The sequence below is a fragment of the Macaca thibetana genome, chromosome 11 (assembly GCF_024542745.1).
Source record: "Macaca thibetana thibetana isolate TM-01 chromosome 11, ASM2454274v1, whole genome shotgun sequence".
NCBI lineage: Eukaryota > Metazoa > Chordata > Mammalia > Primates > Cercopithecidae > Macaca > Macaca thibetana.
Window position 1 is genome coordinate 96,490,790 of NC_065588.1, and position 14,947 is coordinate 96,505,736.

A 14,947-nucleotide genomic window follows, 5' to 3' on the forward strand; every position below is an offset into this window, starting at 1 on the left:
TTTACCATTCAACACTATCTGTGAGACCTTGGACAAGTCACAAATGTCAATGTTTTAATAATTTCCTTCTCTGAGATAGGAACAAATACCTTCTGATTCCAGGATTCTTGCATGCTAATGTTGCAACATCTCCTAGACCAAGCACCCAAGAAGAATCAGTATCCAGTTTTAGTTAGAAATTAATATGAAGAGAAAGACACCTGCTGTATACAGCAGTCCTCCCTTACCTAACATTTTCCTTTCCATGGTCTCAGTTACTTGTGGTACAGTACGATAGTTTGAGGAAGAGAGATCACATTCACATAACTTTTATTATAATATACAGACATTGTTATAATTGTTCCATATTAGTTTTTGTTAATCTCTTACCGTGACTAATTTATAAGTTAAACTTTACCAGAGGGATGTACATAAAGAAAAAAACACAATATACATATAGTTCAGTACTATCTGCAGTTTCAGGCATCCACTGGGGGTCTTGAAATGTGTTGCCCATGGAGGAGGACTACTGTAGTACATGCACTTAAAAGGAAAAAAAAAACCCCAATACCAAAAAATCCACCCCTGAAAATTCAACACACAATTCACTTCTCAGTAATTATTTATTGCATAAGCCAAAGGATAGCCACAAACATACTTCCATTGTTGTCAGACTAAAACATATGTAGTCTAAATTAGATCACAAATAAAAAGGAAGACATCTCCAATTAAATATCTAACATTTGGGCAGGCACAGTGGCTCAGGTCTGTAATCCCAGCACTTTGGGAAGCTGAGGCAGGTGGATCACTTGAGGTCAGGAGTTTGAGACTAGCCTGGCCAACATGGTAAAACCCCATCTCTACTAAAAATACAAAACAAAACAAAAAATTAGCCAGACATGGTGACGGGTGCCTATAATCCCAGCCACTCGGGAGGCTGAGGCAGGAGAATCACTTGAACCAGGGAGGCAGGGTTTGCAGTGAGCTGAGATTGCGCCACTGCACTCCAGCCTGGGTGACAGAACAAGACTCTGTCTCAAAAAAAAAAAAAAAAAAAAAAAAAAAAAAAAAACTAACTTTCATCCAAATTAACATATCCAAAACAAACCCCTGATCTTCGCCCACAAAACCTGCTCCTCCTGCAGTCTTTTCCAATTTTCCAATTTAGTTAATAGCAATTCCACCTTTTCCGTTGCTTATGTTGCTTATGTCAAAAACTCTGGATGGTCACCCATTACTGCTCTCTTCTCTAACAATCCACATCTTATCTGTCAGTCAATCCTGCCTCTATCTTCAAAATACATCTAGAACCTGACTATCTTAACAACTCCACTGCATCTGCCTTCATTCAATCCAATTTCTCTCTCACCTGAATAGTTAACGTCTCTTAATTGAGTTCCTGCTTCTGCCCTTGTGCTCCTATTATTTAATTCCCACATGGCTGCCAGAGTGATCCTTGGCTCAAGGCATTCCAGTGGCTTCCAATCTCAGAGTAAAAGTCAAAGTCACTATGAGGTCCCACATGATTTGGCTCGTGTTTTCTCTTTGATCGCATCTTCCTCTTCTCACTTTACTCTCTCCACCTATATTGGTGGCCTCCATATGTTTTTAAAATATCAAACAAGTTCCCAGCTCTGGACCCTTTGCATTTGTTCCCACCATCTCTCTCAGGTCTCTTTTCAAATATTGCTTTCTTTTTTTTTTTTTTTTTTTAAGACAGGGTCTCACTCTGCAGGCTGGAGTGTAGTGGTGTTATCACAGTTCACTGCAACCTCTGCCTCCTGGGCTCAAGCAATCCTCCTATCTCAGCCTCTTTAGTAGCTGAGACTACATGTGCGCACCATCACGCTCGGCTAATTTCGGGTTTTTTTTAGTAGAGACAGGATTTCGCCATGTTGGCCAGGCTGGTCTCAAACTCCTAGCCTGAAGTGATCTGCCCACCTCAGCCTCCCAAAGTGCTGGGATTACAGGTGTGAGCCACCACACCCGGCCTCGAATATTAGTTTGTTAATTAAGTCTTCCCAATCACCGGATTTAAAATTGCAAACTCCATGCCCAATTTATTGTACTTCTCATTAACACACTGATATACTGTACTATGTATTTCACCTACTTATGTACTTACTATCTGTTTCTGATTAAAATGTAAACTCCACGAGGGCAGGAATCTTTGCCTAGTGTGTGAAGTGCTACATCCCCAGCAGTATGGTACAATAGCGGGTACAAGGCAGGCACTCTTTAAATTATTTTAAATAAGCAACTAGTATATACAGTGTCAAAATCCACATTATTAGAGATTACTTAAAAATGAATACTGTCAGCTGGGCACGGTGGCTCATGCCTGTAATCCCAGCACTTTGGGAGGCCAAGGTGGGTGGATCACAAGGTCAGGAGTTTGAGGCCAGCCTGGCCAACATCGTGAAACCCCATCTCTATTAAAAATACAAAAATTAGCTGGGTGTGGTCGTGCCTGCCTGTAATCCCAGTTACTCAGGAGGCTGAGGCAGGAGTATTGCTTGAATCTAGGAAGTGGAGGTTGCAGTGAGCTGAGATTGCTCCATTGCACTCCAGCCTGGGGAATAGCGAGACTCTGTCTCAAAAAAACAAAACAAACAAAAACAACACTTCAAACCTACCCAAGTAAATTGATAATCCAAAAAACAATATTTAAATCAGTTTTTTTTCCCAGTTGCAAAATCTCACAAATTTCATACGGCAACAGTTTATTTTTTATTTTTTTCTTCCTTTTTCACATCACCCGCAATGCCAGACAAGTAGTCCAATTTAGAAACAGGTTACAGTTAGTGATCCTACTCATGCTTCTTATGTTAGAATAGGAATCACTGAAGCTTCCCACAAACTGAAGCCATGTCTTACTCATCTTTGTATCTCTAATGCCCACTGTGTGGGCATAAATATATATATGTGCACACATATAATATATATGTTGAGCACACATATATGTGCTCAAAAACTTGAAATACATAAATTCTCAAAAATTATTTACTGAGCTTTACCATAAAAGTATATGATACAAATAGCCTATCAATAATGATGTGAAGTTAGCATTTGAAAAAATAATGTCTGGCAGACTAAATAAGCTACACTGCATTTCCTTTTAGGAACGGTCAATACTGGAAAGATTTTAGACCTAGTAGTATTGATCTCCAATTATATGCACCTTAACTTTTCTTCAGCAACTCACTTCTATGGCCGTATCAGATGGCTTTTCTTTTCTTTTCTTTTCTTTTCTTTTTTTTTGAGATGAGTTTCACTCTTGTTGCCCAGACTGGAGTGCAGTGGAATGATCTTGGCTCACCACAACCTCTGCCTCCCGGGTTCAAGCAATTCTCCTGCCTCAGCCTCCCGAATAGCTGGGATTACAGGCATGTGCCACCACGCCCGGCTAATTTTGTATTTTTAGTAGAGACAGGGTTTCACCGTGTTGGTCAGACTGGTCTTGAACTCGCGACCTCAGGTGATCCGTCAGCCTCGGCCTCCCAAAGTGGTGGGATTATAGGTGTAAGCCACGGCGCCCAGCCTCTGATAGCTTTTCCTAAACCAGATCTACTTCACTTCTAAAATCTTAAACTTCAATGTGGCAGTTTCAGACAAAATCTCCAATCCTTCCAATTATCTCATTCTTTTACTCCATTACTCTTCCACCTAGATAGCATTCCCAGTCCTTTGATAGTTCTTTCCTTTTCTCTCCAGGCTATCAGCTGCTGCCCTGTCCTCCCCTTCCTCATATAGCCTCAATCTAGTAGCCTATCCCATCAACATAAAGTGAGGCACTCTAATCCTTCTCATCACTTTGCCATTCAGACACAAAATCCTGTACGTGTTTAACCCTTCCGACTGTCCATAATGAATTTCTTTTTCTTTTTTTTTTTTTTTTTTGAGACTGGGTTATGAGACTGGCTAATTTTTGTATTTTGGGTAGAGACAGAGTTTCATCATGTTTCCCAGACTGATCTCAAACTGCTGGGCTCAAGTGATACGCCTGACTTGGCCTCCCAAAGTGATTGGATTACAAGGCATGAGCCACCACACCTGGCCCCATTTTCTACTTAAGTTACTCAAAGTCCATTTGTAGACTCCGTATTTCCACCCCAGATATTGCTCCTAAACCCTAGACTTCAAAAATGAAACTGCTTTTATGAGCATATCCCTCTTACCTTTATTAGTAGTCACTCCTCACCCCCAGGATGAAGTTCAATTTCCTTAACGTAGCAAATGAGGCCTTTGGAAATCTAATTTAGTGCAGTGCCTATTACAGATGACAAATGGAGCAACAAGCCTAACTCAAAATAGCTCTCTCCATTACCATATTTTTGCTGTACAACCCTTTGCCATTGCTAATTGAACCATGGATAGACAAAATTGGGTTACAAAGGCTCTCCCTCGGGATTCTGAAACCTGACAGGAGAGATCAGAGACTGGGAATTATGGAAGATAGGCCAGCACTCTAAAGCTGTAGCTCCCAACCAGGAGTAATTTTGCCTCCCATGGGACATTTGGCAATGTCTAGAGACATTAAACATCCTACACAGCACAGAACAACCTTCACAACAAAGAACTATCTAGTTCAAAATGTCAATGGTGCCGAGATTAAAAAACCCTACTGATGGCCGGGCGCGGTGGCTCAAGCCTGTAATCCTAGCACTTTGGGAGGCCGAGACGGGCAGATCACGAGGTCAGGAGATCGAGACCATCCTGGCTAACACGGCGAAACCCCGTCTCTACTAAAAAATACAAAAAAAAAAAAAAAACTAGCCGGGCAAGGTGGCGGGCGCCTGTAGTCCCAGCTACTCGGGAGGCTGAGGCAGGAGAATGGCGTAAACCCGGGAGGCGGAGCTTGCAGTGAGCTGAGATCAGGCCACTGCACTCCAGCCCGGACGACAGAGCAAGACTCCGTCTCAAAAAAAAAAAAAAAAAAAAAAAAACCCTACTGCTACTTTAAGAGGAAGGTCCAAGAACTCTTCCAAAGAGATTCCAGGAGCTGGCCGGTTCCTGTTCTTTCCTTAATTTGGTTGTTCAGATATTCTTCTGCTTTCTGTTACATTTCCCTTTTTACTTAAATAGATTGGGTTTCTGATGTTTGCAGGCAAAACAACTTTACCAGCACAGAACCCTAGCTCAATCATATGACACACACCTGTACACTTTAAACTGGTTTCTCAATCTCGGAACTACTGACATTTGGGCAAATAATTCTTTGTTGTGGGGGAATATGCTGTGCAATGTAGAATGTCTAGCAGCATCCCTGGACTCTATTCACTAGATGGCAGTAGTACTATCCTCCCCTCCAAGTCTTGACAATTAAAAACATCTCGAGACACTGCTAAATGTCCCCTAGGAGGCAAATTGACCCTGGTTGACAACTGCTGCTTTAAACTATATAATGACTCCAGGTGAGGTGTATGTCTGCCCAGTCAACTCTCTCCCAACTCTTGTGGAGAGCAGAGTATGCCCTCAGCCTAAGGGAGTGAAGGAGAGGACAGCGTCTGTACCCCTTTTCAGGTCCTGGCTTAATTAAATATACGTCCACTTTGCCAATTTGCAAGCGCCTGTTCACACATGTGTACCTGTGTATACACATACATACATACACACACTAAGGTCTTGAGCTGAAAGGTAGCTTCTGCTTTTATTTCCTTTCTCACATTTGCTACGACTTTTCTTTAGAAGTTTCCGTTCCCGTGTGAAAAACTACTCTCCTAGAAAATCTTCCCAAAATATATTCAGTCCTATTACAGTTTGAAAAATCGGGGCAGTTTCTCCTTCAAAAGCTTTTCCTGCTTCACGTTGGAAAAATGTCACTACTCTAACCTCCCCCTGCCCCCTCATCACACTCCTTGTCCTCATTTCAGATTCTTCAAGTAGATAAACTTTTTATTAACAACTCAAGAGACGCTTGGAATACAAAGTATTAGGCAAGAAACAAGTATATAGATGTACAGTTCTCAAATAGTTCAGCATTGACTTAAAGCATTTGTTAATCTCTTAAGAACAATTCCTCTTTCATACTTTCCCAATATACCAGCTTCTCAAGTCCCTTCCTACAGGCAAAGATGGTTTTAATCTTGCAACTGCACTAGATTTCAACCTCAAGGCTAAAAGTGAGTGCTCTTTCTCATGTTGGTTCATAGTCTTCCTCCTTACTGGCAGAACCCCTCCCCCCATACAATAACTAGGTCATTTCTTTACTGGAAGACCCCTCACATAAACCCCTATAAAAACTAGGTCATTTTCCAGGACTCCAAAGGCACCACATTTATTTAATGATTCAATTACTCACTGCCTTCTAAAGCCACAGGGAAACTGGTCATTACCAAATCTGTAAGAAAGTTGGCAGTAGTCTTGCCTCAGTAAAAAAAGAGCAATGTAAGAGAAAGTAAGCTCATTCATGTTATGTATCCACATTCAAGCAACAAATAGTTGTTGAGTATCCACTTTATGCCAGCCTCAAGAAAAAAATGCCTGCTCTCATAGAGTTTACATTCAAGTGGAGAAAGACAAATAAATACATAAAGAAATAAATATGTATGACAGACAAGCATGAGTGCTATGGAGAAAAATAACACAAGCAAGAGGACTGGCAGTATGGGGGCTCACAATTTTAAACTCTGGTCAGGAAAGGTCTCCTTTGAGAAGGTGCAATGGGTTGCATACACAGGCCTCATGTGATGTCTAGTATTAGAAAGTAGTATGTTTATTTCCTGGTAAACTGTATTCTACTGGATCCCAGACCACTAGGTCAATGTAGTGACATCTTCATTACTGGATACTCCACAAAATTAAACTTGAACCAGGTAATTTCAAAAGTTCATTCCTAACTGAGTAACTGTACTTTATCACAACACTTGCCTTCTTTTGTCAATTATGAGCTGCCTTTAGATTTCTGAATAACTATTTCTCTTAGGAGATGACAGCAATTAGCATTAAGATTAACTTATTAACCAAAAATAAGAATTTGATACTCTTTAGTCACCTGAGTTAAGGATGTTTTGAAATATGAAATAACTGAAAATTCAAGCGTCCCAAAAATTCATCTCTGAAAAAACAAAAAAATCCTCATCACATTACTTATCACACAGCTATTAGAAATCATAAAGATTTAGAAACTAACCCTAAGGGCCGGGCTCGGTGGCTCAGGCCTGTAATCCCAGCATTTTGGGAGGCCGAGGCAGGTGAATCACCTGAGAGTGGGAGTTCGAGACCAGCCTGACCACCATGGAGAAACCCTGTCCCTACTAAAAGTAAAAAATTAGCCAGGCGTGGTGGCGCATGCCTGTAATCCCAGCTACTTGGGAAGCTAAGGCAGGAGAATTGATTGAACCCAGGAGGCGGAGACTGCAGTGAGCCAAGATTGCACCATTGCACTCCAGTCTGGGTAACAAGAACCAAACTCCATTTCAAAAAAGATGTAAATAAATAATAAAATAAAAATTAGTCCTAAGGACTCAATTTTCAATATTTGGGTGTTTTCTATCTCATGCAGTAAGCCATTACATCTTTGTTCTTAATTTTGTTATTATACTTTGGTATACATGCTATTAATTTTTAAGAGCCTCTCTCAAATGGAGTTCTATAAAAGAATTAAACTCTAATGCACTATTTGTTGATTTAATTTACTGTTCTTCTAAGCATCTAGAGTGGTACTAGCTATGCAGCATCATCCTTGGACGAGTGAGAAAATAGGCATTCAAATCATTTTCTGCAGATCTGAATTTTCTTGTGGAGCTGGGTATGAGAAAGGCTGGAGGACATAAATTAAAAATAGATAAAACCTTCCAAAATAAGATAGTTCAGAATTGGACCATATATATAATTTTAAAAGAAACTTTCCAATGAGTGGTAACATTAAGAAATATACATTCACGCAGGGCGTGGTGGCTCACACCTGTAATCCCAGCACTTTGGGAGGCCGGGAGGGCGGATCACCTGAGGTTGGGCGTTTGAGACCAGCCTGGCCAACATGGTGAAACCCCCGTCTCTACTATTAAAAAATACTAAATATATATACACACATACACACACATACACACATACACACACACACGCTGCTATACTTTGCTACTTTTTTAAAAAAGTGCTATATCTTATTCAATATTATAAGTGAGGAAAATATTTGCTGAATCACACAAGTAGTAATTCTGTTCCCAATATATAACCTGTGGTATAAGACAATCTGGGGAATCAAGAATTATGGTTACTATACGAGTCTATCATCATACCAAGTGTCTTCCCAAAATCAGTTAAAATTAACTTACAAATAGAACAGAAAGGTATCCTAACCAAGCGCTTTGAGTTCGCTGGTAACAACTTGGAACAAGATCTTACATTTAGCCTGCCTTGAGACAAACATGGAGAAGCCAAGAGCAGTAACAAATTGCCAGCTTTACTGAGTCATGTTTCTGACTAAAATCGCGTTATGAAATGGAGAGAATGACATGTCTTGGGTTTAATCACCACAGATGTTAACTCCCTGAATTTTAGAGTTGCAGAGGAAAAAGAGCAAAAACCAAAAAAAAAAAAAAAAGTTCAGTAAGAATGATGTGGGTCTTATGACTCCAGAAAGAACTCGCCAAAGCTGCGAACTCTGCTTATTTACCTAAAACAAATCCTAACTGTGCAAACAGGCACACCCTCTGATGCCTCAGAGCGGGAACGCCAAGGTGGGAGGAATTCAGAAGAACAATCACAAGGTTAACGTTTTACTGAGAACACAGCCTCCACTAAGAGTCCACATTGCGCCAGAAGCCCTCGGTTAACGGAACCGCTCTGCTCCAAGGGGAACGAGCACCGAGCTCGAGTTGCAGCCCCGCACATTAACCAGGCACCTGGGTGACACCAGGCCACCACCAGCCTCCGCGCAGTACCACACAGAGCGGACCCGGGACGCCCCCAGACGCCGCGCCGGGAGCGATCCCAGCCAGCCACGCTCCGCGCTCCTCCGCGCCCCCGCCCGGGGGCAGGACGCGTCAGGGACCGACTCGTGAGGCCAGCCCCCGGCGCCGGGGGCGACGAGATCCGGGGCCGCGACCTCTGCCCCGGCCAGAGCGGGGAAGTCCGAAGGTCGCCTCCCGCACAGCCGCCATGCGCCGCCGCCCCCGAAGCCGCAGGCTGACTCCAGTGCCGGCTGGGGCGGAGGCCGACTGGCGCCGACGTCCAAGGCGCTCACTGACCTGGAGAGGTGCTTAAGGATTTGTTTCTTGATGATCCCGGCCATGGTGCCGAGGCTGGAGTCGACGCGCTCTCGTCCTGTTGCTCACTGCCTCCTCTCTTCGTGGTCGTCTCCTCTCTGTCCCGGCTAGCCCGGCCACAGGAGAGGCGCTGATCGCTCACGACCGGGAGAGACGCGAGGCCCCGGCCAAGGCCACAGCCGCCGCCGAGAACCCGGAGCATCGCGCTCAGGCCGCCACAGCCGCCGCGGGCGCCATCTTGGCTGCAGCATCACCTAAGAGACTCGGGGGAGGGCGGGGGCGGGGCGGCTCCAGGCGGGGCCGGCACGAGGCCGGGCGGGGCCAACGCCGGCTCTGGGCGGGCTCTGGGCGGGGGCGGGAGGTTTGCGGCCCTGGCGCCAGTGTCCCTTTTAGACATCGCGACACAAGGCCCTTGACTCCCAATCCACCAACCGTCTTGGCCTTAATGCTCCCTCCTCCCTCCTTCCTCCGCTGATGTTGTTCCTGCCTCCATCGCTGATCCGTGGCTGATTTATCTACGTCCTACTTCCCTTTTTCATTTCCTCAGACTTTTTTTTTTTTTTTTTTTTTGCTTTTGTTTTTTTTTTTTGAGAGGAGTCTCGCTCTGTCGCCCAGGCTGGAGTCCAGTGGTGCGATCTCGGCTCATTGCAACCTCCGCCTCCAGGGTTCAAGCGATTCTCCTGCTTCAGCCTCCTGAGTAGCTGGGATTACAGGTGCGCACCACCACTGCCGGCAAATTTTTGTATTTTTATTAGAGACGAGGTTTCACCATATTGGCCAGTAGGTCTCGAACTCCTGACCTCCTGATCCACCCGCCTCGCCTCCCAAAGTGATGAGATTACAGGCGTGAGCCACTGCACCCGGCCTCCTCAGAATGGTTTAAGTATCGGCCATTAACTCCTCTGCTTGCTTTGCTCTCTTGACCTACTCGCCTTTCTTCATATTCTTCCTTCGGTTTTTCTTTTTTTTTGTTTGTTTGTTTGTTTGTTTTTTTCTTTTTCTAAGATATTCAGCCTTTCCCTTACCTGAATGTGGCAATTTAATGTTTCCCTTGGTTATTGCTATCCTAAAGGAAGTAAAGGTTGACAATGGTTCCTAATAGTCTAGGACCTAGGAGTTAGAAGGCCTATAATTCAACTCCTGACTCTGGTATTTTCTAGCTGTTATCCGGGGGAAAATAATTTCTTTACTTTTAGCTTCATTTTAGTCATCTGTGAAATAGGTTAATCAGCAGCCTTACCCACTTCACTAGGTTGTACCTAAAGATGTAAATATCATGTGAAAATTTCTGTAAGGAAGGAAGGAAATTGTTAAAATAGGGAAAACTACTACAATTCTACAGCTCTGCCCTACCCAGCCCCAAACAGAGCTAACATTTTCAGGGATTAAAATGACTACTCCTGTCATCCCAGCACTTTGGGAGGCCGAGGCAGGCAGATCACTTGAGGTCAGGAGTTCAAGACTGGCCTGACCAACATGGTGAAACGCTGTCTCTGCAAAAAATACAAAAATTAGCTGGGCGTGGTGGCAGGCGCCTGTAATCCCAGCTACTCGGGATGCTGAGGCAGGAGAATTGCTTGAACCTGGGAGGCAAAGGTTGCAGTAAGCCGAGATCAAGCCACTGCACTCCAGCCTGGGCGGCAGAGCTAGACTGTCTCAAAAAAAAAAAAAAAAAATCACTCAGTGTTAAGTTTAGCCTAAAGCTACCTCCTTACATAATTGACTTTGGCCTAAAGGTTTTTCTGTACATCATAAACTTACGAAAATAAGCAGAGGTATAAACCAACCATAGCCCACACCTGTGCCAATCACTGAGTTTTTGGCCAAATGTAGCCAATTGTTCAGATTGTATTCAAATAAGGCAAACGCTGAGCTGTAACCAATCCAGTTGTTTCTGTACCTCACTTCCATTTTCTGGACCTCACTTTCCTTTTATTGTCCAGAAATCTTTTTCCAGCATGTGGCTGTGCTGGAATCTCTCTGAATCTGCTGTGATTATGGGGGCTGCCGGACTCACGAATCGTTCATTGTTAAATTAAACTCCTTTAATTTGGCTGAAGTTTTTCTTTTAACATTAGTGACATCTACAACAGGAAAAGAAATTGTACCACCCCTGAGGGATGTATTAGCAAGATGTGTGGTTGTACATCTTGGGGATTAGGTGGGAGGTAGTTTACATGTAGTCCAATAAGCTGGCCCTTTTTGAAGACTGGAAAGATGTGTAGATTGACTACACTCAACATTTTATTTTATTTTTGAGGCAGAGTCTCACTCTGTTACTCAGGCTGGAGTGCAGCATCATGATCTCGGCTCACTGCAACCTCTGCCTCCCAGGTTCAAACAATGCTCCTGCCTCAGCCTCCCGATTAGCTGGGATTATCAGACTAATTTTTGTATTTTTAGTAGAGACGGGGTTTCACCATGTTGGCCAGGGTAGTCTCGAACTCCTGACCTCATGTGATCGGCCCACCTCAGCCTCCCAAAGTGTTGGGATTACAGGCGTCAGCCACCACACCCGGCCAACTACACTCAACATTTATCATAGATTATAAACCAGGCACTGTTCAAGTATCCTGGGGTTGCCTTAATAAAAACAAAACTCTGTTCCTGCCATCAGAGTTAACGACCTGGCTTGGAAGGCAGATTCATGTTACTTAGACTTTCATTTCTGTTAGTAGACTCTGGTTCAAATGCTGGCCACTTTGTGACTGTGTAAACTTCATCTAATTAATCTTTCTCAGTTTCAGTGATCTCATGTATTAAGAGATAATATTATCAGTACCTACTGTTTAACAAATTCCCTAATATATACCAAGCTCAATAAAGCTAGATATTAATAACTTTACCAAAAACAAGCAAAGTGTTATAAGAACACAGAGGAAGGAGTAATTCATTTGGCGACAGACTTATAGTGCAGGTATTATTTCAAAGATGTGAATAAATCCATTTAATTTTTTTAAAAGAATGGACCCTGAAATCAAAGGCTTGAATTTAAAACTGAAGCAGGTTTCCCTGACTTCACTCACAGGACTAACAGCAATGCACGAAGTACACAGGGTTGTGACTCATCTGTTCGGCCACCGAGCACACACAAACCCCTTACAGGAGGAGGAGCACACAGATGGGCAAGTGCAGAAGCTGGGGCAAGCACTTTTGGACTCTGGCCCCATGGTAGCGTCTAGGGGTGGGTACCTGCAACTCCTGAAGCCCAAGTGGGCATGTGTTACACTGCACTCTTTTAGGTTTGTTGTCCACAGGTGGCTTAAGTGTTAACCAGCTCAGTGCCCTCTTAGTATCCAGGTCCTTGCCAGGCATCCAGAAAGAATCTGGTCACACACGGACTTGAAGGATGGTGAATGTGGGGGTTTTATTGAGTGGTGGAGGTGGCTCTCAACAGGATGGATGGGAAGCAAGAAAGGGGATAGAGTGGGAAGATGATCTTCCCCTGGAGTTTGGCCACCCAGTGGCCAATCTCCTCTGACCGCCCCCGAGAGGAACTCCTCTTGGAGTTCAGTCACTACTTCTCTCTGCTCTTCTGTTCATCTCCTTGTCTGCTTGTCTGATTGTGAAGCCTGGGGTTTGGGGTTTCTATGAATACAAGATATGGGGGGTGTGGCAGGCCAAAACGCAACTTTTGAGCACAAAAACAGAAATGCCTGTTCCCATTTAGGGTTGCGGGTTTCCAGGCTTGAGAGTAGGTCGTTTGCCAGGGAACTACCTTCTTCTACCCAGTATTTCCGTCTCCTGTCCATATCAAAACCTAACTCTGCAGATATTTGTAGCTATGTTGGTTGTGGTAGGGTGACTCCCAAATTGGGGTTCCTGCCTTCTGCAGAAAAGAATTCAAGACCAAGCTGACAGAGTAAAGTGAAACCAAGTTTATTAAGAAAGTAAAGAAATAAAAGGATAGCTACCCCATAAGCAGAGTAGCAGCATGGGCTGCCCAACTGTACTTATGGTTATTTCTTGATTATATGCTAAACAAAAGGTACATTATTCATGAGTTTTCTAATAAGGGTGCAGGGAGTTCCTGGAACTCAAAGTTCCTCCCCCTTTCAGATTATATAGGGTCATTTCTCCATGTTACCATGGCATTTGTAAACTGTCATGGCCCTGATGGGAGTTTCTTTAGTATGCAAATACAATATAATTAGTGTTTAGTGAGCAGTGAGGATGACCAGAGGTCACTTTCATGACCATTTTGGTTTTGATGGGATTTGGCCAGCTTCTTTACCTCATCCTGTTTTATCAGTGACAAAGAAAAAAGTCAAAATATTTTACCCCAAAACGTATTCCTTTGCCATATTTTGAAATGGCCCAAAGCCATCTTTGTGGGGGAAAATTTGCCTCTATAAAGAATCTCTATTAACATAGCTAGGTCTTTTTCTTATAGCCCCTCTCAATCCTAAAGAGATTAACTAAGAATCTAGCACCTTTTAAAGGTCCAAATAGGAAACATTTGTCATCTATTGTCTCTAAGGGCAGCCACATTAAGACTTCAAAAGAACCTTGGTCTCCACAATCTTTTAACCAGAAAGAATATCAAGGTCTTTAGACAAACTCAACCAATTGTCAACCAGAAAATGTTTAAATTTACCTATAGCCTGGAAGATCCCCTCCTTTGACTTGTCTCATCTTTCTGGAACAAACCAATGTATTTCTTTTTTTCTTTTTTTTTCTTTTTGAGATGGAGTCTCGCTCTGTTGCCAGACTGGAGTGTAGTGGCGCGATCCCAGCTCACTGCAACCCCTGCCTCCCGGCTTCAACCGATTCTCCTGCCTCAGCCTCCCAGGTAGCTGGGACTACAGGCGCACACCACTACACCCAGCTAATTTTTGTATTTTCAGTAGAGACAGGGTTTCATCATGTTGGCCAGGATGGTCTCAATCTCCTGACCTCATGATCTGCCCTCCTCAGCCTCCCAAAGTGCTGGGATTACAGGCGTGAGCCACCGCGCCTGGCCAAACCAATGTTGTTTTTTTTTTTTTTCTTTGAGATAGAGTCTCACTCTGTCACCCAGGCTAGAGTATAGTAGTGCAATCTTGGCTCACTGCAACCTCTGCCTCCTGGGTTCAAGCAATTCTTCTGCCTCAGCCTCCCAAGTAGCTGGGACTACAGGTGCATGCCACCACACCCAGCTAATTTTTTGTATTTTTAGTGGAGACTGGGTTTCACCATATTGGCCAGGCTGGTCTTGAACTCCTGACCTCATGATCCACCTGCCTCAGCCTCCAAAGTGCTGGGATTATAGGCGTCAGCCACCACGCCCAGCCAAACCAATGTATTTCTTAAATGTATTTGATTGATATCTGTGCCTCCCTAAAATGTATAAAACCAAGCTGCACTCCTACCACCTTGGGCACATGTTCTCACGACCTCCTGAGCTGTGTGTCATGGGCCATGGTCACTTATATTTCACTCAGAATAAATATCTTCAGATAGTTTATAGACTTTGATTCTTTTTTTCCACAAGGGTAGTTTGAAATTAGCCATGATGACAGTATTTACAACACAGAAAGCAGGGCTTTTTCTCCTAGAGATCTAGTTGTTAAACATTCACCAGACAAGACTATGAGTTTTGGCCAGGCGCAGTGGCTCAGGCCTATAATCCCAACACTTTGGGAGGCCCAGGCAGGTGGATCACTTGAGGTCAGGAGTTAGAGACCAGTTTGGCCAACATGGTGAAACTCCGTCTCTACTAAAAATACAAAAATTAGCTGGGCATGGTGGCGGGTGCCTGTAATCCCAGCTACTTGGGA

At 43.6% G+C, this 14,947-nt stretch overlaps 1 protein-coding gene across 2 annotated transcripts in view; it reads right to left on the reverse strand.

The window, feature by feature from the left end:
- The window catches only part of BLTP3B (bridge-like lipid transfer protein family member 3B), a 117,262-nt gene extending 107,805 nt beyond the window's left edge, over window positions 1–9,457 (reverse strand). For both annotated transcript variants that reach the window (XM_050750111.1, XM_050750113.1), the window contains exon 1: window positions 9,171–9,457. In XM_050750111.1, coding sequence (XP_050606068.1) covers window positions 9,171–9,214 — 44 coding nt within the window. In that variant the 5' untranslated portion in view covers window positions 9,215–9,457. The remainder of the gene's footprint in view (window positions 1–9,170) is intronic.
- Window positions 9,458–14,947: the final 5,490 nt, after the last annotated feature.